The 23,460-nt window shown below is 48.3% G+C and overlaps 2 protein-coding genes across 2 annotated transcripts; one reads left to right on the top strand and one right to left on the bottom strand.

The window, feature by feature from the left end:
- Positions 1-934: 934 nt before the first annotated feature.
- On the top strand, positions 935-5,154 carry LOC101290657 (E3 ubiquitin-protein ligase AIRP2). Its single transcript, XM_044495231.1, has 5 exons — positions 935-1,250; positions 1,472-1,640; positions 1,763-1,829; positions 1,930-2,158; positions 4,628-5,154. Exons 1-5 carry the CDS (start codon positions 1,171-1,173, stop codon positions 4,836-4,838), a joined length of 756 nt encoding a protein of 251 aa, XP_044351166.1. The 5' UTR covers positions 935-1,170; the 3' UTR covers positions 4,839-5,154.
- Positions 5,155-6,396: 1,242 nt separating this feature from the next.
- LOC123071651 (fructose-bisphosphate aldolase 1, cytoplasmic) lies at positions 6,397-9,568 on the bottom strand. Its single transcript, XM_044495230.1, has 2 exons — positions 9,380-9,568; positions 6,397-7,690 (listed from the first exon to the last, which is right to left on the bottom strand). Exons 1-2 carry the CDS (start codon positions 9,405-9,407, stop codon positions 6,642-6,644), a joined length of 1,077 nt encoding a protein of 358 aa, XP_044351165.1. The 5' UTR covers positions 9,408-9,568; the 3' UTR covers positions 6,397-6,641.
- Positions 9,569-23,460: the final 13,892 nt, after the last annotated feature.

Genomic DNA, 23,460 nt, shown 5'->3' with positions numbered 1-23,460 from the left:
GCCGGCGCTCCTCACGTCGTCCCATTTTTGGGGTTGTCTGAAAATCGACCGACACACGTGAAATTTATGGAACGTGAAGATTAGAAAATAGAATCATCAGATGATATAATCTTTTTAGTTTCATGGCAATCTCTAAATGAAGAATAAATAGCTATAGCAGAAAAATTACCAAAAAACCGAAAGCACATATTCATCAGATACCTAAAACGGTTTTGCCACCGGTTGAAAATATGGAGCGTCGGATCATCATCCAACAACCACCAACCAAAATCGCATTGTTCATCTTCTTTCCCCATGTTCTTCTTCCTCGCGTCGTCGCCCTCCAACCCAACCCTAACCGCCAACCTCCCCCTTCCCCTCCGCGATCGCACCGCTGCCTCGTCCTTCCATCGTCGGAGTGCACCATCACATCTCTCATGTCCAAGGCCATCTTTGGCCCCACCCAACCCCCAACCTCCTGTTTTCCGACACCAACATCCCCACATCTGCACCCGTCAACCTGCTTCCTCGCCTACCTAGGACGCCGCAAACGCCCTCCCAGCAACATCCCCATCTCCGGCGAGGTCCTGGCTCATCCTCGTCGGGATCAACGCTTGTCATCGACGCTCGTCACGTCGCCCCATCTTCGGCCTCATCCAAAAACCGACTGGTGCGAGCAAAATTTATAGGTAAATTATGATTTGCGAATAGAATCACTATATATTTGTACTACGATAGTGGAAATACGTAGATTATAAGCTCATAACCGCTCTATGCCTTATTTGTGTAGCCTTTCCCTCTCCCTTTGTCTCCTCCGCTTTCTTTATTCCCAAGCATTTCCTTTCTATCTATCCTCCCCTCAAGCCCTCAAGCAACCATGGAAGCAAAAACAAAGCGAAAGCAAAGCAGCCACAGATTGCACGGCCGTAGCCTGCCCTCCCGTTATAAAACCGAGGGGGCCGAGGCCGCAGGACAAAAGCTCCTCACCCCTCTCCCTCTCCCTCACAGCTTCCCCAAAGCTTACCTTTCCCCACACCCAGACCTCAACAGCTTGCTCCGCGCTCTTCTTCTTGCTTGGTAGCCCGGTCGCCTCTTGCTTCCTCGAGCCCCTCTCCTCCTCCCCCAAGTTTCTCTCTCTGAACCATACTAGTCCACAGCCACAGGAGGTTCTTGGGTTGCCGGAGAAGAGCCATGCTTCACGGTGGCAGGCCGCTGTCCCTCAGGGGCTCCCTCAAGGCCCTCGAAGCCGATATCCACCACGCCAACACCCTGTAAGCAAATCCTCTCCTTCCCCTCCATGCTTTTCTTGATTCTGGGTGTTGTTCTCCTTCTGTACTTGATTTTTTCTGGAAAAAGGAGTAGAAAGGGAAAGGTTCCCCTTTTGGTTCCTGGCTGTATTTGGTCCCTACTTTGACATGTTTGATGCAATTTGTGGGGGTGTTAAATCCATGTCTGCAGGCATGTTTTGATGAATCGGTGCTTCTTTTTTCAGGGCGCATGCTATCCACAGGGCCTACGGGGGCACCTGCGTGCAGATGAGGCTGTCCTACAGCTCCATGGCTCCAATCATCCTCAACCTTATCCAGTGGATGGACTGCAGCTGCTCCCTCTCCTACACCCTCCCCAGCTACCTGGGCCTTCTCGAGGTTCTCGTCTACAAGGTACTTGTTTCATTCAGTCTTTGCTGCAGGCCCTGAAATTCATGAGCCGAATTTCATTTCCAGATTATTTATCTTTTTGCTCCATGATAATGATGTTTTTAGATGCTTTGGTCTCACTGCAGGTTTATGTTGATGGGGATGCCTCCATATCCACCATCGAAAGGCGAGCGAGCCTCAAAGAATTCTACGGTATGCATAGCAGCAAGCACATAGTTGGGGGGAAATTCTTCAGTTTCAGGCCTTTTTCGTGCACTGACACCATGTGCGTCTGATGTGCCATGGAATGCAGCCATAATATACCCCTACTTGCAACAAATTGAGGAGAACGTCATGGCGAGAGACTGCAAGGAGAAGGGGTGGTGCAAGGGGGACGGCGACAGCGGCGGCCGCCGGAAGCTTTACGCCGATGACAAGGACGCCGAGAGGGAAGACGAGTGCGGCATTTGCCTGGAGGCCTGCACCAAGATGGTCCTTCCCAACTGCAACCATGCCATGTGCATCAACTGTTACCGAGACTGGTAATTGCCCCTGGTTCCCCTTGCTCTTATCCGTTTGAGGCGTATTTAATTAGCACCATATATGTTGTTTATCATCTATAGTCCCCACGTCACACGCTAATGTTAAAAATTGCCAGTGGTTGAAAGAGCCTCGAGATAAGGTCAATTTAAGAGATAAATATGTGAGGAATCGCGTGAGCGGCGACAGCTTTGGAATCACGGGTTCTAACAATGCATTTGTATTGTGCGAAGAAGTTATTGGTTCACTTCTTTTTCAACCTTGGTGCTGTTTGTGAGCTGCTCCTACTCAATTCAGTGTTGGTAGGGGTAGGGAGAGAGTAGTTCAACAACCCAACAGTAGTATTTGACGCACACAATTCTGCATTCTATTGCCCTCCAACTCCATTTAGCCCTACTTAAGCTACATTATCTCCAAAATATTCAAAATTCACACCAAACAAAAATGTTATCGCTGATTCACTGTTGTTTGAAACACTGCAAATCTGTTCAGATTATTTTGCTTTGCTTGCACTGAACACTTGATTAGTTGCCTGGAAGCTGGAAGTTGCAGTGTTTCTTATTGGCATTCCATTTGTCAACTAGGAAAGATTACATAATCCAACCATTCCAACTTTATGCCATACTCAAGAGACGCATTCGGCTATCCCGTTTAATTGAGTAGTACTGAATCTGTTTTGCGTTTGATGGGCAGTTGTGGTACTTCATAGTTCATACCATTCTTAAAGCCCTGCTGTTTGTCACACTAAATACACTTGTGACTATTTTATCAGTGGTATGGAAATGAGACAACCTGGAAGCTGCGTCCACAAATAAAAACCAGTAGCAGTCCTGCATTACTAGTGGCAATTGTCAATATCACAGCACAAACTTGAAGGGATAAGCGCAAGGGGGCGTGGAGGATATTTAAATGTGTGACATTCTTTTTTTTTTAGAAAAGGAGGATTACCCCCGGCCTCTGCATTTGAGCGATGCATGCAGCCATTTTATTAATTATTCACAAAGACCTTACAAAGTAGTACATCAGATAGTCTGAAGCCACCATCCTAGCAACATATGTCACTATTTCTATCCACTTGATGAAGGTGTGCCGATAGTCCGAGCCTAATACCAAACAGACATCGCACAAATGCCTAACATCTAATGCCGGAGGCCCCAACCAAGCCACATACTAGGTTTGGGGTATACACCGGTCTGACGCACTCTCATGTGCTGTCGCCGCCATCTTCCACCAATCCATCTTCAGAGCAAAAACTAACGCACCGACCTCGCTAGGCCTCTCTGCCATCGACGCCACCATGACGCCAGACAGCGTCCTCCTCCTGCGCGAGTCCATCTCCTTGCATCGGACACTGAATCCCCATTGCACCACGCCGCCGAGATCCGCCGTCTTTGATGTGGTAAATGAAAAACCGCTCAACCACTTGTCTCCTTCATCCAGCCGCTGCTCCAAAAACAATGCCCCCATGAGGGAGAACGACGCCTAAAGTGTCGCCATCATTCGATCCGGGAACCCCGGGTCTAGGTTTTCACCCCGGAGCAGCGCAAGCGAGTCGACGGTAGCTACAGTGGCGATGTCTTCATCAAGATAACGACGCGAAAACGCCGCCATCGCCCGCCCTGACCGAAGTCATAGCACGGTTTTCACCGGCAGCATCGTCTCCCACTTGGCGCTGGGACTGGATGTGTGATGCCACAACCAGCTGGCCGACCACCACCGCCACGCCGAGGGCCGGAGCCCCCGACGTACTCGAGTTGCGGGTCGAGCCCAGGAGCAGTTTGCCATTGACGGAGCATGGAAGACAAGCCAGCAGCAAGCACGGCCCGCCGAAGCCCATCTGAGCCCAGATCGGACGCCGCCGCCACTGGACATCCCGCCGTACGCCGCCGCCTGCTTGCTGGGCCTGGCCGCCGCCGCCCCGCACCACGCCGCCCCAGCCGCCGCCCAATCCCGCCACCAGCGCGACCGTACACAGCCCCACCACCACACCCTGCGCCAGAACGAGGCGTCCCCGCCAAGGTGCCGCGCCCGCGCCGCAGCAGATCAGGCGAGGAGGAAGGAGATCCTCGCCGCCGCCGATGCCGGCCGGGCTTCGCCCGGCGGCGCGCCCTGGCGGCGGCGAGGGGAAGGTGGGGAAGCGAGGGGGCTGGGCTGGCGGCGTGTTAGGTTTCGCCCTGTCTCTCGCGGGAGAGACCGTGTGACATTCTAATAATTCTAATTATGTTTCCTTAGCTGGCAGATCACACTTGTGTACCAAGGCAAGTGTTATCTGCACGGCGTCGTGTGTGTCATAGGTTTTGCACATGGCAAGTTGTTGTTATAATGATAATGAACTGTGCCGCTTCGTTACAGTGTTGGGGGCCGTCAATGGCTTCTCCAACAGCATTACTTCAGACTAGACAGCAGCTTGTGCTTTCTGTTGTGCTGCAAGTGCCATCGAGCCCCACCTCTAATGTGCATCGTGGTTACAGGTACACAAGATCCCAGTCGTGCCCATTCTGCCGCGGAAGCCTGAAGCGAGTCCAGTCCAGGGACCTGTGGGTGCTCACTGGCGACGAGGACGTGATCGACCCGGTGACCCTGGAGAAGGAGAATGTGAGGCACTTCCACAGCTTCATCGACAGCCTGCCCCTCATCGTCCCCGACAACCTCCTGCTGGTCTACTATGACTACCTAGTCTAGCGACGCTCCGGCGCCAGCTCCGGTTGGGCGCGGGGATAGCGATGATGTACTACAGTGCAAGGGTTCTCCGGCAGCCGACCATCCTCCGCAGATCGTGTCTGGCAAGCGAAAGCCGAAGCCGAAGCCGTCAGTCAGTCAGTCCGTTTGCCAAGCGCCATTATTTGTTGCTCTGGCTTTGCGCAATCGCATTGGTGTGGTAATAAGTGTACAGAAAAAGAAGTGTTTGATGGATCCTGATGAAGGTTTTTACTTGTTTGGTATCTGATGCTCTGGCAAATTGCCAAGCTATAATTAAAAAAGAACAGTCGCTGGGTAATGAGTCAATCTCTGTGTGTCACCAACATTGGTGGAAAAAGAGCTCTTCATGAATCATGAATCTGCTACTGCTTCCTCCCTTTGTGGTGCGGTTATGTTGTGCAGCACTTTTTTTCTGGTACCAGTTCAAAATTTATGTAGTAGTTAAAAATTTATGAACCACATCACATGTTCATAATAAGCACTCCCTCCGGTCCACAATAATAAGTGCCGTGCTTTTAGTTCAAACTAAAATCACGGCACTTATTATGGATTCAAATTTGGGTCATGAAGTGTGCCAGAAACCCGAAGAAAGCAAACGAATGATTTCGAAATGGTCAGAGAAGCACTGGTCTGGAACTGACGGGGTGCACTTCAAGCTGCAATTTATAAGTCCACGGACATAAGTTTAAGTTTGACAGGGTGCTCATGGAAGCAGTCAACTTTTCACGGCCACTGAAATTGAAATCAAATGCAGATTGCTGTGGATGTACATATACGCGCTGATGATGACCCAACGAAACTTCTTGGTTTCAACTTCAGCGCTGCTCTCGCTCTAGGTTGGATGATCTCTTCAATGAGTTCAATCAGATAGGGATGTGAACCGGGTCCCATTTAATCCCGTTTAAACCCACTATATAATCGAACAGTTTAAAATTTTATTTTATTTTCTGCAAAAATGAACTATGAAGCTAGGCAACGCTAACCAAACGGGACTTGCGGACACCATTTATTTGCCATTTACATCCCTAATCAGAAGGCAGTCAAGCCTGCTAACTAAAAAACTGCTGCAGTGGTCAATCGTTCTGTTGTGTTGACGATACTATTGTACTATTATCCAATCGTTCAAAAAGTCAAAAAAAGTGCTGCAAACAAAAAAGATTGCACGTGTACACTACCATCGTATGGTTCAACTATCGGCTTGGTTTCATGAGCATACACGGAATGTCAAGTTTGGTTTCTGATTGCAATTAGCGCTGCCTTACTCTAGGTTGGATGGTCTCAACCAAGCAGCCAAAATACAAGAAAAGAATGCTGTAATATTGCATTATTCAAAAAAGTGCTGCTGGCTGAAAATGTGTATGTGATATAGAATTAAAAACCGGATACAGAACCTTGATTTGAAATTTCAAGTTTTAATTTCTGCTCGAGAGAAAATTGAAAGATTGCTCCAGCCCAAGGAAGTATGTAAGAGAAAACAGGAAGGTTGCTTCAGCCAAGTGCAACAACGAAAGAAAAATTAAGCGACGCACAATCATCGAAATAGAAAACTCAAAGCATGTGTACTCAGCATATAACAGGTTTTACCACCAACTTACTATACGCAGCACTCAGGTTACACGGTATTCGACTCCAAAAACAGGATATTCATTCAACTCCAAAAACAAAACTACCTAAGGTAAAGTTCCATGCTAGGTTCGATATCCGAAGGATATATCAGGACCCTGAAAACCAAACGATAATACTGGTAAGCAGGACACCCAAACGTGCCACAGCACCGAAGGTAGATCAGTACTTGTAGTCCTTGACGTGGAGGCTCTCGGAGGCGCCCTCGCCAAGGGTGGCATCGCCCTTGTAGGTGCCGAGGGTGGCCTCGGAGTTGGCCTTGCACCTCACCAGGAACGCCTTCCTGGCCTTCTCCTCGTTCTCCGCCTTGCCAGCCCAGGCCTTGAGGGTGCTCTGCTGGAGAGCACGCCCGAAGGAGAAGGACAGGTTCCAGGGCTTCTTGGTCTGGAGCTTGTTCATGGCGTTCAGGTTCAGGGTCGCCTCCTCCTCACTCTGTCCACCGGAGAGGAAGACAATGGCAGGGACGGCAGCAGGGACGGTCCTCTGGAGGGTGCGGACGGTGTACTCAGCAATCACCTCAGGGGCTACCTTCTTGGCGTCGGAACCAGGGGTAACCATGTTGGGCTTCAGGAGGGTACCCTCAAGGAGGACATGCTGGTCGTTGAGAGCCTTGTAGCAGGCAGCAAGGACCATCTCGGTCACATAAGCACAGCGGTCAATGTCATGAGGTCCATCAACAAGGATCTCAGGCTCAACAATGGGCACCAGCCCATTCTCCTGGCAGATGATGGCATAACGAGCCAGACCCTGAGCATTCTGGTCGATGGAAAGCTGTGATGGCTCGGTGAGGCCAATCTTGAGGACAGCACGCCACTTGGCAAAGCGGGCACCAGCCTCATAGTACTTGGCACAGCGCTTGCCAAGGTCATCAAAGCCCTGGGTAGTGGTCTCACCGTTGGTTCCAGCGAGCTCGACGGTACCCTTGTCCACCTTGATGCCAGGGAGGACGTTGCCCTCCTTGAGGATGTCGACGAAGGGCTTGCCACCCTTGGTGCTCTGGTACAGGGTCTCCTCGAAGAGGATCACGCCGCTGAGGTACTGGAGGGCTCCAGGGGTGCAGAAGAGGAGCTCACGGAGGGCGCGACGGTTGTCCTCAACATTCTCAACGTTGATGCTGGCGAAGCGCTTGCCGATGGTGCCGGTGGACTCGTCGGCAGCAAGGATACCCTTGCCAGGGGTGCCAATGTAGGCAGCGTTCTTGATGAGCTCATCTGCAGGATAACCACCATCAGTATTTAAGATCAATTGCCATAAGTATTTCAGATTGTGCTAAAATCTACAAAACTGCAGAAGTTGAGTGTAACTAACAACACATGTATAACAAACCGACTACCATGATTCTGACACCTGATTACGAAATTTTGACAATTTCTCAAAGATGTATCTGCGCAACAGCACAAGGTGGCTAACACGGGCAGGGGCAACAAAGAATTAACATGGCAACAGATCAAACTCATACAGCTCGCGACTATATAAGCACAGGATATTCCATAATTCGGACAAGTGATTATGAAATTTTGACAATTTCTCAGTAGAAGTATCTGTACAACAGCACAAGGTGGTTAACACAAAGGGGAAACAAAGAATTAGGGCCTCTTTGATTCGTAGGATTTTGAAAATGTAGGAATAGGAAAAGTATAGGGTTAGAGTGGCATGCCCACTTGAATCCTATAGGAGTAGCAATGGGTGTTTAATGGCACAGGAAAAACAAAGGAATTGTAAAAAGAGGTTGGAGTGAATGTTAGATTTCCTATAAAGGCTCCGTTCGGTACGCAGGAATCTCACAGGAACTTTTGAAGGATCAGTTTCCTTAGTAACTTCTACCTGCAGTGCGTTCGTTTCACAGGAATCTGGTATTCTGTTCCAGTGGAAAGTCACGTGAACCTGTACTTTTCACAGGAAACGAAAAATCCACCGGAACCTCATGTTCTGACCGAGACGCGAGGCTAAGCTCTTGCTATAGTGTGGTCCAGCCGAATAAACAATGGCTGCATGGGAGGTCATCACGTCTAGAGACAATAAAAAACTCTAATCAGCTGTGAGAACGCCCATCTCTTCATCGTACTCCAAGGGCTCCATTTCCTGCACACCGAACAGGTCACAAGGCTCCATAGGCTCGCTCTAGTCACTCGACTCTATTCCTGTGCAGTTACTTATTCCTTCATTTTTTCTGCCTCCAAACCAAACGGAGCCAAAATGTCGTACAAAAGATTCCATAGGAAAAAATTCCTATGGGATTCCATCCTATAAATCAAAGGACCAACATACAAAAAAATCCAAAGGATTTCAATCCTCCAGAAATCCTATAAAATTCCTTTGAATCAAAGGAGCCCTTAAGATGGCAGCAGAGCAAACCAATACAGCTTGCAACTATATAAGCACAGTATATTGCTTAGCAAAAGAAGCCACCAGGATCTAAATAGATCTAGATTTACAGGTACAATCTTCAATAATTAAAGCCATAATTACCACTACAACGAACACAAACAGAATTATGTACAGATGGAGCAACGGAGTCTATCAACTTGCCCAAAAAGTACTTGCAAAAAAAGAAGGAACGCCAGTATCATCATCCACACAAAATAATCACTAGCATGGACCTAGCAGTAATCATCAGCATGCAACCCATCACCTGACGCGACCGGGGAACCCAAAGCACTGATCTAATAACGCAGCGCCTAAATCCGCTCGAAAACAGCGTAACCGCTAGAACCAAGCAGATCAAAGCACGGCGCGTACGGAGGGCATACAGTACATCGGATTCGCGAGCAAAGGTAGATCTAAGCATGACGAACGGCGAACGGGTAACGGATCTACACGCGAGACAGATCAAACCGCCGACGTATCGAGAGAACGACGAGGGAGGGGAGGAGGGGGAAGGAGGGAGATGGATCGCGTACCCTTGTACTTTCCGCAGTAGGCCGACATGGTCGATGCTCGGGGAAGATTCGAGAGCGACAGAGGGAGGGGAGATTTGGGGGCTGGCAGGCAGGGGAGGGAGGCTGGCGGCTTTGGTGGACGGGCAGGATTAGGTGGTGGGGGTTATAAAGAGGCCGAGGCTTGGACGAGGGGAAAGAAAGGGGCAATTCGATTTGGGAAACGCTTGCTTTTGGCCGGACCCGCTGCTCTGCCCCCCGCGCACGTTGTATTCACACGGGCCCACGGACTCGTCGAAGCCTCTCGTCCTTCGTTTTCTTCGCGAATCCTCTCTATCCTTTGCTAGCAAAAAACGTCCGTGTGTCCCAATAGTTCAAAAAAAAAATTTACCCGTACGTGCAACGTCAGAAAACTGTGAAGAAACTGTGTGAATGAACAGTAAGAGCAACTCCAACCGGCTGACCCAAACATACGGCGCATTTGTCCGCTTTTTGTCCGTTTGGGTTGGTTGCCCGCCCGGTGTCCGTCCTATTTTGCATTTTGGCCGGCCGCCCACCCAACGCGCCGATCCATTTTTATGTCTGCACTCAATTTAAAAAAAGGCCCGCGGCGCATAGATCATACGAGCAGCCATGTCTCATGCCGGCACCATGCCAGCGCCGACATACATTGTCGGCTTCAAAAAATATCACCACACAGTTCACGCTGGCGCACTCGCCAGCGGCCGACACACATGCCAGCACACAAAAGGGGTGGGACTTGAGTTTGACCAGCCATCGCGGCCCGTGGTCATGCCAGCACACAAGCCAACATACGAAAAAGAAAGGCGTGAGATCACTCGTCGGCAGTGGCGGAGGCAGGAATGCATATAATTGGACATTGGGGAGGGCCGGCTGCAGGTAACAGTAAAAAGATGTCACTGTTCATTTGCATATTACCAAGGAAATAAGGATGTTGGGAGGGCACGGGCCCTGGCTGCCCCCCCCCCCCCCCCCGTGCCTCCGCCACTGCTCGTTGATGAACTTGAGCATGTCGGTCTGCATCTTCTCGAACCACGACATCTTCCTTGACGACACTGTGTTGAGATCCACCTTCATGGTCTCCACCCCGGTCATCATGCTCGCGAGAGCCACTTCTTTCTCCTTGGTCTTGGCATTGGCGGCCTCGATCTCTAAGAGCATCTCCAGCCGTGCCCCCAACAGGCCCTCCCCAGGCGATTTTTCCATGCCGGCACCCAAAAATCGGCCCAGTCGCGCACCCAGGAGCCCATTTTTTTGCCGCTTTGGGCCGAAACTGGCGCGAAAGCGGATGGCCCCGCCGAGTCAGCGAGACGCTGCTTCGTCGCCCTCATCGCTCGGTTCCCGCGGGAAACAATGCGAAGGCTGCCGTGCTGCCGCGCCGGTCAGCCTCCATTGATGCCTCACGGGCGGCGCAGTGAACGCGTCGCGACGCGCGTCCAGCCACGCGTCGCCCGGCATGCAGCCCGCGGCCGCCCAACTATGGCTATAAAAGGCGACCTCCCCGCCGGTGGATGCCACAACTATCATTTTCCCCCCTCCCCGGCGTAGATAGCAACACTCCCCTCTTCCCGACGACGAGAAAGATGGCCGAGAGATACCCAGGCGACGACGTCGTGGCGAACGGCTTCGGCCGCCGCCACCTCCAAGAAGCGGAGGCGCGCCTGCTCTACGAGGCTGAGTACCCGGCACCCCCGGACATGCGGGTGTCGGGGACGTGGAGGCTGAGCGCCGGCGGCGTCCCGGTGCCCGAAGGGGCGGCGTGGCGGGCCGAGATCGCCCGCATCCGCTTGTCCATGACGGAGGAGCATTGGGACGAGTCGCGCTACGCCGCCAACAGCCACCACCTCTGGACCACGTACTTCCAACGCAGCCGCGAGGGGCATATCGTCTCCACCAACGGCGTCATCCCGCGCGGCTGCCTCAACTCTGACGGGCGGCGTGAGTGATGGGGCGTGCCAGGCCGCACCCTCGAGGCCGTCCTCGACCACATCGAGATCGGCAACGTGCCGCTCCTCGAGTACCCGCCGCGGTCGTCCTTCTCTCGCCGCCGTGGGAGCTCCTGGACGCCGCGGCGGATGGAGTCGGGGTTGTCCTCGTCGTCGGGCTCCGGCTCGCCGGCCATGCTCCGCCCTGTCAAGCCCGAGCCGAAGGAGATGCCGCTCGGGCGCCGCACCCGCAGTGGCGCCCTCGTCATCAACGAGGGTGCCCGGTCCTCCCCGCGCGGTTCCTTCCGCCTGGTCCGGCCGAAGCTAGAGCCGGGGCTGCTCCCGGTGAAGCCGGAGCACGTCGAGATGGCGGCCCCCGACGACGAGTCCGCCCTCAAGTGGGTGAAGGAGGACTACGTCCGGGAGCAGGTCCGCCGCCAGCGCCAGGCGTACGCGGAGCTCCAGGCCTGGCATCAGGCCCGGCGCCACGGGCGCGAGCAGGGCGACGTCATTGTCCTCGACAGCAACGAGGAGGACGAGGCCGGCCCGTCCAGCGCGCCACCGCGCCTCGACGACCCTGGCCAGGGCTGCAGCAGGGACAACGCCAGCCCAAGCTAGCCGCGCGACAACGATGATGACGGCGACGGCGCTTGCTTCTACAGGCTTCTCGGCATGTAGACAATGGCGGCAGCTGCGGCGGTGGCGGTTAGGCGTAGTTCAGGCATAGTTTGCATGTTTTCATGTTTTTTGTACAAATTTCAATGAAGTTTCGCCGAGTTCGTGCAAAATCACCGAGTTTGCATATATTTTGTACGGAACATCGCCGAACCTGGGCGACCTGTGGGCCGATGACTAGGAGCTAGGTCGCCCCCAGGGGCCGATCTAGCGCCGGTTCGCCCCCAGGCGGCTCTTTTTCGGTGCCCTGGGGGGCCGAACGGATGGAGATGCTCTAACATCTTGGCTTGCTTCTCCGCCTCTAGCTCAAGCATCTTGGCTTGCTTCTCCGCTTCCATCTCAAGCCTCCTCCTTTGGATCTCCATGAAGGCATTCATTTGCTCTTCTTTGAAGTGTCGGCTCTCCTCCTCCCTTGAGTCCTTTTTGTTCATTATGACCTCCACGCTTGCGATCAAGGCGTTGGATGCTGCATCCCGCTTGTCCTCCTTCTTGGAGTTGGTCTTCCCCCGCGGCCGTGCCGGCTCGCCGTGCCGTCTCGCCGTGCCCAACCTCCTCCACGGCTTGCTTTCCCCCCATGATGTCTACTACACAACCTTCTTCTTGTAGACGTTGTTGGGCCTGCAAGTGCACAGGTTTGTAGGACAGTAGCAAATTTCGCTCAAGTGGATGACCTAAGGTTTATCAATCCATAGGACGTGTAGGATGAAGATGGTCTCTCTCAAACAACCCTACAACCAAATAACAAAGAGTCTCTTGTGTCCCCAACACACCCAATACAATGGTAAATTGTATAGGTGCACTAGTTCGGCGAAGAGATGGTGATACAAGTGCAAAATAGATGGTAGATATAGGTTTTTGTAATATGAAATAATAAAAACAGCAAGGTAACAAGTGGTAAAAGTGAGCGTAAACGGTATTGCAATGATAGGAAACAAGGCCTAGGGTTCATACTTTCACTAGTGCAAGTTCTCTCAACAATAATAACAAAGATAGATAGTATGACAAGCCCTCAACATGCAACAAAGAGTCACTCCGAAGCCACTAATAGCGGAGAACAAACATAGAGATTATGTTAGGGTAACGAAACCACCTCAAAGTTATTCTTTTGGATCAATCTATAAAAGAGTTCGTACTAGAATAACACCTTAAGACACAAATCAACCAAAAACCTAATGTCACCTAGATACTCCATTGTCACCTCAAGTATCCGTGGGCATGATTATACGATATGCATCACACAATCTCAGATTCATCCAACCAACATAAAAGTACTTTATAGAGTGCCCCAAAGTTTCTACCGGAGAGTCAGGAACGTGTGCCAACCCCTATGCATAGGTTCCCAATGTCACGAAACCCGCAAGTTGATCACCAAAACATACATCAAGTGGCACATGATATCCAATTGTCACCATAGATAATCACGGCAAGACATACATCAAGTGTTCTCATAAAAGACTCAATCCGATAAGATAACTTCAAAGGGGAAACTCAATTTATCACAAGAGAGTAGAGGGGGAGAAACATCATAAGATCCAACTACAATATCAAAGCTCGGGATACATCAAGATCGTGCCATAGAGGGAACACGAGAGAGAACACGAGAGAGAGAGAGAGATCAAACACATAGCTACTGGTACATACCCTCAGCCCCGAGGGTGAACTACTCCCTCCTCGTCATGGATAGCACCGCGATGATGAAGATGGCCACCGGTGATGGGATCCCCCTCCAGCAGGGTGCTGGAACAGGGTCCCGATTGGTTTTTGGTGGCTACAGAGGCTTGCAGCGGCGGAACTCCTGATCTATCTTCTGTTCTGGAAGTTTTAGGGTACGAGAGTATATATGGGTGCAGGGGGTACGTCGGAGGAGCTACGGGGGCCCCACGAGGCAGGGGGGCGCGCCCGGGGGGGGGCACCCTCGTGGGCAGCCCGTATCTCCCCTGACGTGCACTCCAAGTTCCCTAGGTTGCTTTCCTTCCAAAAATAACTTCTTCAATGGATTTCGTTCCGTTTTGACTCCGTCTGATATTCCTTTTCCTCGAAACACTGAAATAGGCATAAAACAACAAATCTGGGTTGGGCCTCCGGTTAATTGGTTAGTCCCAAAAATAATATAAAAGTGGATAATAAAGCCCAATATTGCCTAAAACAGTAGATAAAGTAGCATGGAGCAATCAAAAATTATAGATACGTTGGAGACGTATCACCCCACGTGACTTGAGGGCGGCATATTGCGCCTTGAACTTCTCCTCGTCCTTGATGACCCGAAAGCAATGGGAGAGGTTGAAGCACTTACCATTGTGTTAGACCTTGAATGCCTCCAAAGCTTGAAATGCCTACTAAATGTTTCCATGCAAGCATATTGGCAAATGGTATGCAAATGAACACGCAAGCATGAACTTGATGACACAAAAGAGGGCGGCTTGATAGCATACCATGTCTTGCATGCCGATGCTGCTCACGGGGCGAGCCTTGATGCTCTCAAGAGTGGCACAAAACTTGTTGCACTCTTGTTGGATCACCCTCCATCGCTTCGAAATGGGCACCCACCCGCGCGTGCTTGATACGTCTCCAATGTATCTACTTTTTCTCATGCTTCTCCTCTTGTTTTGGACTCTAATTTGCATGATTTGAATGAAGCTAACCCCGGACTGACGTTGTTTTCAGCAGAACTACCATGGTGTTGTTTTTGTGCAAAAATATAAGTTCCCGGAATGGAACGAAACTTTGAGAGGATTTTTTATATCAATAATAAGAATTTCTGGAGCCAAGACCTGCCGGAGAGGGGCACCTGGGTGGGCACAACCCACTAGGGCGCGTCCCCCTCTCCTGGCGCGCCCAGGTGGGTTGTACCCACCTGGTGGCCCGGTAGACCTCAACCCTGACACTATAAATTCCTATTTTCAGAGAAAAAAATGAGGGAGAAAGAATTAGCATGATCCACGAGACGGAGGCGCCACCAAGCCCCGTTCTTCCTCGGGAGGGCAGATCTGGAGTCTATTTGGGGCTCCGGAGAGGGGGGTCTTCGTTCTTCATCATCCGCAACCCTTCTCCATCGCCAATTCCATGACGCTCCCCACCGGGAGTGAGTAATTCCTTCGTAGGCTCGCAGGTCGGTGAGGAGTTGGATGAGATTCATCATGTAATCGAGTTAGTTTTGTTAGGGCTTGATCCCTAGTATCCACTATGTTCTTAGATTGATGTTGCTATGATTGCCATGCTTAATGCTTGTCACTTTTGGCCCGGGTGCCATGATTTCAGATTTGAAACGTTTATGTTATCACCATTATATCCATGTTCTAGATCCGACCTTGCAAGTTATAGCCCCCTACTACATGTTAGGATCCGGCAACCCCGGAGTGACAATAACCGGGACCCTCCCGGTGATGACCGTAGTTTGAGTAGTTCATGTATTCACTATGTGTTAATGCTTTGTTCCGGTTCTCTATTAAAAGAAGGCCTTAATATGCCTTAGTTTTCAATATGGACCCCGCTGCCACGGGAGGGTAGGACAAAAGATGTCATGTGATACGTCTCCAACATATCTATAATTCTTGATTGTTCCATGTTATTATATTATCCATCTTGGATGTTTTATATGCATTTATATGTTATTTTATATGATTTTTGGGACTAACCTATTAACCTAGAGCCCAGTGCTAGTTTCTGTTTTTCCCTTGTTTTTGAGTTTTACACAAAAGGAATACCAAATAGAGTCCAATTGACGTGCCAATTTTTGATGATTTTTATGGATCAAAAGAAGCCCCCGGAGTAAAATAGTTGGGCCAAAAGAGTCCGGAGCCGCCCACGAGGGTGGAGGGCGCGCCCCCCCCCCTGCCTCGTGGACGACTCGGAGACCCCCTGATGTGAGACCGATGCCAAAAATTCCTATAAATACAGAAACCCCCGAAAAGAAACCTAGATCGGGAGTTCCACCGCCGCAAGCCTCTGTAGCCACCAAGAACTAATCGTGACCCTGTTCCGGCACCCTGCCGGAGGGGGGATCCATCACCGGTGGCCATCTTCATCATCCCGGCGCTCTCCATGATGAGGAGGGAGTAGTTCACCTATGTACCAGTAGCTATGTGTTTGATCTCTCTCTCTTTCTCTCTCTCTCTCTCGTGTTCTTGATATGGTACGATCTTGATGTATCGCGAGCTTTGCTATTATAGTTGGATCTTATGATGTTTCTCCCCCTCTACTCTCTTGTAATGGATTGAGTTTTCCCTTTGAAGTTATCTTGTCGGATTGAGTCTTTAAGGATTTGAGAACACTTTATGTATGTCTTGCATGTGCTTATCTGTGGTGACATTGGGATATTCACGTGATCTACTTGATGTATGTTTTGGTGATCAACTTGCGGGTTCAGTGACCTTGTGAACTTATGCATAGGGGTTGGCACACGTTTCCGTCTTGACTCTCTGGTAGAAACTTTGGGGCACTCTTTGAAGTTCTTTGTGTTGGTTGAATAGATGAATCTGAGATTGTGTGATGCATATCGTATAATCATACCCACGGGTACTTGAGGTGACATTGGAGTATCTAGGTGACATTAGGGTTTTGGTTGATTTGTGTCTTAAGGTGTTATTTTACTACGAACTCTAGGGCTGTTTGTGACACTTATAGGAATAGCCCAATAGATTGATCGGAAAGAATAACTTTGAGGTGGTTTCGTACCCTACAATAATCTCTTCATTTGTTCTCCGCTATTAGTGACTTTGGAGTGACTCTTTGTTGCATGTTGAGGTATAGTTATATGATCCAATTATGTTATTATTGTTGAGAGAACTTGCACTAGTGAAAGTATGAACCCTAGGCCTTGTTTCCTATCATTGCAATACCGTTTGTGCTCACTTTTATCATTAGTTACCTTGCTGTTTTTATATTTTCAGATTACAAAAACCTATATCTACCATCCATATTGCACTTGTATCGCCATCTCTTCGCCGAACTAGTGCACCTATACAGTTTACCATTGTATTGGGTGTGTTGGGGACACAAGAGACTCTTTGTTATTTGGTTGCAGGGTTGTTTGAGAGAGACCATCTTCATCCTACACCTCCCACGGATTGATAAACCTTAGGTCATCCACTTGAGGGAAATTTGCTACTGTCCTACAAACCTCTACACTTGGAGTCCCAACAACATCTACAAGAAGAAGGTTGTGTAGTAGACATCATCATGCAAGTTCTTTTAATAAAGCATATATGACTATTTACGGAATACATGCCTACATTATATCGATGAACTGGAGCTAGTGCCGTATCGCCCTAGGTTATAACTGTCTCATGATGAATATCATCCAACAAGTCACCGATCCAATGCCTACAAATTTATCCTATATTGTTTCTGCTAAGTTATTACAGCTATCACTGTTACCGTTACTATTACTGTTGTCACTGCTATCAAAACTATCATATTACTTTGCTACAGATTACTTGCTGCAAATAATTAATCTCCAGGTGTGGTTGAGTTGACAACTCAGCTGCTAATACCTTCAAATATTCTTTGGCTCCCCTTGTGTCGAATCTATAAATTTGGGTTGATTACTCTACCCTCGAAAACTGTTGCGATCCCCTATACTTGTGGGTTATCAAGACCTTTTTCTGGCGCCGTTGCCGGGGAGCATAGCTATATTTGTTGAGTCACTTGGGATTATTATCATATTATCACTATGAAGAATCCGAAGGATCCAAAGACTAAGATTTATCCCTCAAAGATGAGGGGAGGTAAGGAACTGCCATCCAGTTTTGCTTTAGATTCACCTTCTGTTATGAGTAAACTTGCAACACCACCACATGCTATTAATTCTGATATGTCGCAAGTTATTGATGATGCTACTTCTGCTATGGATAATGCATATGATGATGCTAGTACCTTGCTTGATAATGATGATGTGCCACTTGGTGAATTTCTTGATAAACAAATTGCTAGAGTTATACAACATGATGTTGTTGAATCTGATGATGAGCTTGAAACTGAATCTCCTGAAACACCTACTAGAACTAGCCCTCCTAGATATGAATTGCCTAAGGTACCAAAAGGTTATGTTATGAGTGAAGAGACAACTAGAGATATTCTTGCTTGCAGAGATAGAGATGATCTAGAGAAATTACTATGCAAGTATAAAGAAAAATCTCTGAATGCTAGAATGAAATGTGATCCTAAGTTTGCTACTTCACCTATCTTTATTGATGATAAGGATTATGAATTCTCTATCGACCCAGAGTTAATTACTTTGGTTGAATCTGATCCTTTCCATGGTCATGAAACTGAAACTGTTGTGGCACATCTTACTAAGTTGAATGACATAGCCACCCTTTCTACTCATGATGAGAAAAATCGCTATTACTTTATTCTCAAATTATTTCCTTTCTCATTAAAGAGTGATGCTAAAGCTTGGTACAATACTCTTGCTCCTGGTTGTGTGCGCAGTCCCCAGGATATGATTTATTACTTCTCTAGAAAAAAATCCTGCTGATAAGAAACAAGCTGCCTTACAGGAAATATTTAACTTTGTGCAAACTAAAGAAGAGAGTCTCCCACAAGCTTGGGGGAGGCTTTGCCAGTTACTTAATGCTTTCCCTGATCATCCTCTTAAGGAAAATGAAATACTTGATATTTTTTATAATAGACTAACCGATGCTTCTAGGGACTTCCTAGATAGTTGTGCTAGTTGTGTTTTCAGGGAATGAACTGTTGGACAAGCTGAAGAATTATTGAATAATATATTGAAAAATTATGATGATTGGACTCTTCCTGAACCACCGGCTAAACCCACTCCAAAGAAGAGGGATATATTATATCTTAGTTCTGAAGATGTGCAAGAGGCAAAGAAATCCATGAAAGAAAAAGGTACTAAAGCTGAGGATGTTAAAATTTTACCTCCTATTGATGAAATACATGGGCTTAATACGCCACCACTGCCTAAGGTGGTAGAGGTGAATTCTATAATGAAGTTCAATGATAATTATAATCCTCACAATATGCATCCTAGTCAATGCCTTTATGAGTTTGAAAACTACATTAGAAAACAAGATCACTTCAATGCAAATGTTATGAAACAATTGAAATATAATTCTGATATGATTGCTCGCTTGAGTGACTTGTTATTTAGAATATCAAATGATGTTAGAGGTGTTGGAAAACATGCTTCTATGGTTCAAACTCTGTTGGAACAAGTTGCTAAATCACAAAGAGAATTACTTGATGAAATGAATAATAATATAAATGACTTTGCTGTTAGAGTTGCAACTAGAGGAGGTAAAATGACTCAGGAACCACTTTATCCCGAGGGACACCCAAAAAGAATTGAACAAGATTCACAAAGAGCCAACACTAGTGCACCTAGTCCTTCTAAAAAGAAAAAGAAAAATGATAGGACTTTGCATGCTTCTAATGAACCTGAAATAGAAAAACCTCCTGATAATGAAAATGAAGTTTCTATCTCTGATGTTGAAACTCAATCTGGTAATGAACACTCACCTAGTGATAATGAAAAAGATGATGATAAGGTTCATGAAGACACTCAACCAAATAATGATAAAGAACCAGATAATGATGTTGAGATAGTATAAGGGCATATTTATCCCTTAGTGGTTTTGGTGATTGATGACAATGCATTTGCGGACTAATCGTGTGCATTGAGCATTTTAGATATCTCATGTTTAGGCACAAGATGATTCATTTCCCCTCGGAGTCTAGTGAAGACGGAGTTTTCCCTACGTTTCTTTTTGGTGGATTTGAGTCGTAGGAAAATCGTATTAAGAGGGGGTCAGCTTTGGAAAGGTTTGGGTGGAATCATCACATACACGTCTGTTCCTTTTGCACCACCTTTCCTTTGGCTCTTTGGAGCATCCTCCGTTTATCCATGTCTCTGCAAAATGAAGGACTCCTAGTGTTGGTTGTGCTGGGGCATGCGTTAGTACTGCTCATGGGAGTGGTAGTACCGCAAAGGCTGACGGTAGTACCAGCCACGGTCGCAGTAGTATCGCAGTCCCTTGCGGTAGTACCGTTCCCAGGGCGCGGTAGTACCATGGCCTCGGGCCAGGCGCAACAACACGAGCGGAAGTAGGGGTGAATGTAATTTTTTACATCCGCGCCCTACGCGGTAGTACCGCTCCAGGTTCACGGTAGTACTGCGTCGGATTTTTGCACAGATCGAAACTGAACGAAAGTAGCCACGGATGTATTTTTTTATGTCTGTGCTTTCCCAGCCTAGACAAACCCTGCCTCGCGGTAGTACCGCAAGGGCAAGCGATAGCACCCTTCCGGCGGTTCTACCGCTTTCTGCTGCAATGCAACATGGATGGTCTAGCTCCTGCCACGCCAGTGGTAGTACCGTAGGGCCCCGCGGTAGTACTACAGGCCCTTGCGGTAGTACCGCTTGTCTGGTGACCGCACATCGCAGGCTGGGTAAGTGGATAACGGTTGGATTTGTCCTATCACTATATAAGGGGAGTCTTCTTCTCCGAGTTGACTACCTCTTCCATCCCTAAGCTCCATTAATGCTCTAAGCTCCATTTTCGCCCGATCTCTCTCCCTAGCCAATCAAACTTGTTGATTTTCTAGGGATTGGTTGAGAAGGCTCCGGTCTACACTTCCACCAAGAGAAATTTGATTCCCCCCACTAATCCCTTGCGGATCTTGTTACTCTTGGGTGCTTGAGCACCCTAGACGGTTGAGGTCACCGCGGAGCCATATTCCATTCTGGTGAAGCCTCATGGTGTCGTTGGGAGCCTCCAATTAAGTTGTGGAGATTGCCCCAACCTTGTTTGTAAAGGTTCGGCCGCCGCCTCCAAGGGCACCAATAGTGGAATCACGACATCTCGCATTGTATGAGGGCGTGAGGAGAGTACGGTGGCCCTAGTGGCTTCTTGGGGAGCATTGTGCCTCCACACTGCTCCAACAGAGACGTACTTCCTCTCAAAGGGAAGGAACTTTGGTAACACATCCTCGTCTCCACCGGCTCCACTCTTGGTTATCTCGTACCTGTACTTGTGCAGGCTTACTTTGTGTTGCATCCCTTGCTTGCTTGTGTGCTTTTGTTGTTGCATCATATAGGTTGCTCACCTAGTTGCATGTCTAGACAACCTACTTTGATGCAAAGCTTAAATTGTTAAAGAAAAGCTAAAAATTGTTAGTTGCCTATTCACTCCCCCTCTAGTCAACTATATCGATCCTTTCAATTGGTATTAGAGCCTCATCTCTTTATTAAGGACTTTGCCATCCGAAGAGTATGGTTGACACCGTATATGGTGAGGAGGAGCACCCGGTGTGATTCCATCCTTGTCTACGGCCGATGAGGGAACCTCGGTCACACGTGAGGAGTTCAATGTGGCCTTGGACACATTGAAAACCTCCATGACGACCGAGGTCAAAGGCATGCTTAAGAACTTTCTTGATGGTCTTAAATTGTCCACCGCACCGTTGGAAGTGGTCAATCCCACTAACAAGGTGACGAATGCTAACTCCGACAAGGGGGAAGCTATGAGTGACAAAGTTCCTTCATCTAGTGGTAGAAGTGGAAATGGCATCTATGCCCATGTTGAACCTCCACTTACTTATGGAGGACCGGTTCCCTCCACTCATTTGAATCATGCCGGTTCTCCCCCTAAGATTGTGAAAAATGAGGATTTTGACTCTTGGGTCTATCGCTTTAAACATCATTTAAATCATGTCAATACTAATATCTAGAGAATCACTGAGCAATGTTTCTATCCGCATGACCCAAGCAACTTCACCCCTCGAGAAGCCGCAGATCATCAATTCAACGAGAATGCTCTCTTCATCATCAAAGATGCAATTCCATCCGAAGATATTTCGCATCTCCGACCTTTCATCGTGGCAAAGGCAGCATGGCACCATGTTGTTTCCCTTTACAAGGGAAGCGCAAGCATTCAACGCTCCAACTATGAAGTGGTGCAATATGAAGCCGATGAATTTGCAATGAATGAAGGTGAAGAACCTCGTGAGCTTTACCGGAGATTAATCACTTTTGTGGTCTCACTCTGAGATCATGGGAGCAAGGATACAAATGACAACTGGATCAAGCGCAAGTTTCTCAAAGCCATGATGCCTTACCATAAGGCCATGTCCTCTGTCATCCGTCAAAGGCCGGACTTTCACACCTTGTCCTTAAGTGAAGTGTTGGATGAGTTTGTGGCAATGAGTATCTTGGACAAGACCGCCGACAATGAGGTGTTGCGTTCTCAAATAGCAAAGAAGCCCAACCTTGCCTTGAAGGCCAAGGCTAGTGTGGAAGAAGAGGATGAAGAGGAGAGCAACCCCGAAGATACAAAATATGTTTATCATGAGCACATGGCTCTCGCTTCAAGGCAATTTTGGAGCAAGAAGAACACAAGTCCCAACTTCAACAAGAATAACTCAAGTGGCACGAAGGGCAAGCAACGTGTGAGGACTTGCTATAATTGTGGCAATGTGAGCCACTTTGTTGTGGAGTGCCCATATGAGAAGAGGGAAGACAATGGTGGCAAGTTCATCCAAAAGGACAAGGCCAAGTCCTTCCCCAACAAGAGCAACTTCACCAAGAAGACTCCTCCCAAGGGGTTGGTGGAACAAGAAGAGTACAATGAGGAGGATGATGATGATGAAGAAAGTGAGTTGGTTGCTATGGCCTCCGTTGCCATTGCGACGACTCCACGGGTGTCCCTCTTCGACTCACCCAATGAGAACATCACCGCCAAGTGCCACCAACAAGGTAACCCCCAACATCAAAACTACCATCATTACTAATCCTTCTTTGACGGATTGCATTGATGAAAGTGAGGGGTCTAATGAGGAGGAAAATGAATTCGAGTCTTTTATGAGTAAACTAAAGGGTAAATCCAAGAAGCACTTTGTTGCTCTCTTGGAACAACTTGGTGAAGCCAATGACATGATTGAGGCTCACGAAGAAACCATCTCTAAGATGGAGGGGCATAGCTATGATTATGTCGATGAGATATCGGATCTCTCTAATGTGCTTGAGGAAGAGCGCGGTCATCGTTTGGCTCTTGAGGAGTCACACAACGATGACCATGCTAAATTAAAGAAAGATCTTGATCATGCTCTTGTTGTATCTCGTGTGCAAAATTCTGAGAAGGCCAAACTTGGGGTTGATCTTGCTAGACTCAAGGAGGAGTTTGATATACTCGACAAGGTTCACAAAGCCTTGAAGGGTGCTCATGCTAGCCTCAAAGAGTATCATGATCAACTCCAAGTGAAGCTAACTAAGGAAAAAGCCACTTTTCCTCATATGGTCTTAATTGATAATGCAAATGCTACTAACCCTTGTTGTGAGCATGTGCATCTTGTGGAGGAGAATGCAAAGTTAAAGGAGCAACTTGAGAAAGGCCTTATGTCTTGCATACAAGGTGAGAAGAATCTCAATGACCTTTTGAGCAATCAAAAGGAAGTTGTGGCCAACACTACAAAAAAATACACTTCCATGATGATACATGTTTGTCACAGTACGTCACCTTTTCT

The sequence above is a fragment of the Triticum aestivum genome, chromosome 3B (assembly GCF_018294505.1).
Source record: "Triticum aestivum cultivar Chinese Spring chromosome 3B, IWGSC CS RefSeq v2.1, whole genome shotgun sequence".
NCBI lineage: Eukaryota > Viridiplantae > Streptophyta > Magnoliopsida > Poales > Poaceae > Triticum > Triticum aestivum.
The sequence above is the reverse complement of the archived record's forward strand: the minus strand, read 5'-3'. Positions and strand labels throughout refer to the sequence as shown.

What these genes read in the sequence shown, in the direction of transcription:
- LOC101290657 (XM_044495231.1), top strand. Translation starts at nt 1,171, where the DNA reads ATGCTTCACGGTGGCAGGCCGCTGTCCCTCAGGGGCTCCCTCAAGGCC. An exon ending in TCGAGGTTCTCGTCTACAAG is followed by an intron (nt 1,641 to 1,762) that starts GTACTTGTTTCA and finishes GTCTCACTGCAG; the next exon opens with GTTTATGTTGATGGGGATGC. An exon ending in GAGCCTCAAAGAATTCTACG is followed by an intron (nt 1,830 to 1,929) that starts GTATGCATAGCA and finishes CATGGAATGCAG; the next exon opens with CCATAATATACCCCTACTTG.
- LOC123071651 (XM_044495230.1), bottom strand. Translation starts at nt 9,407, where the DNA reads ATGTCGGCCTACTGCGGAAAGTACAAGG. An exon ending in CTACTGCGGAAAGTACAAGG is followed by an intron (nt 7,691 to 9,379) that starts GTACGCGATCCA and finishes GTTATCCTGCAG; the next exon opens with ATGAGCTCATCAAGAACGCT.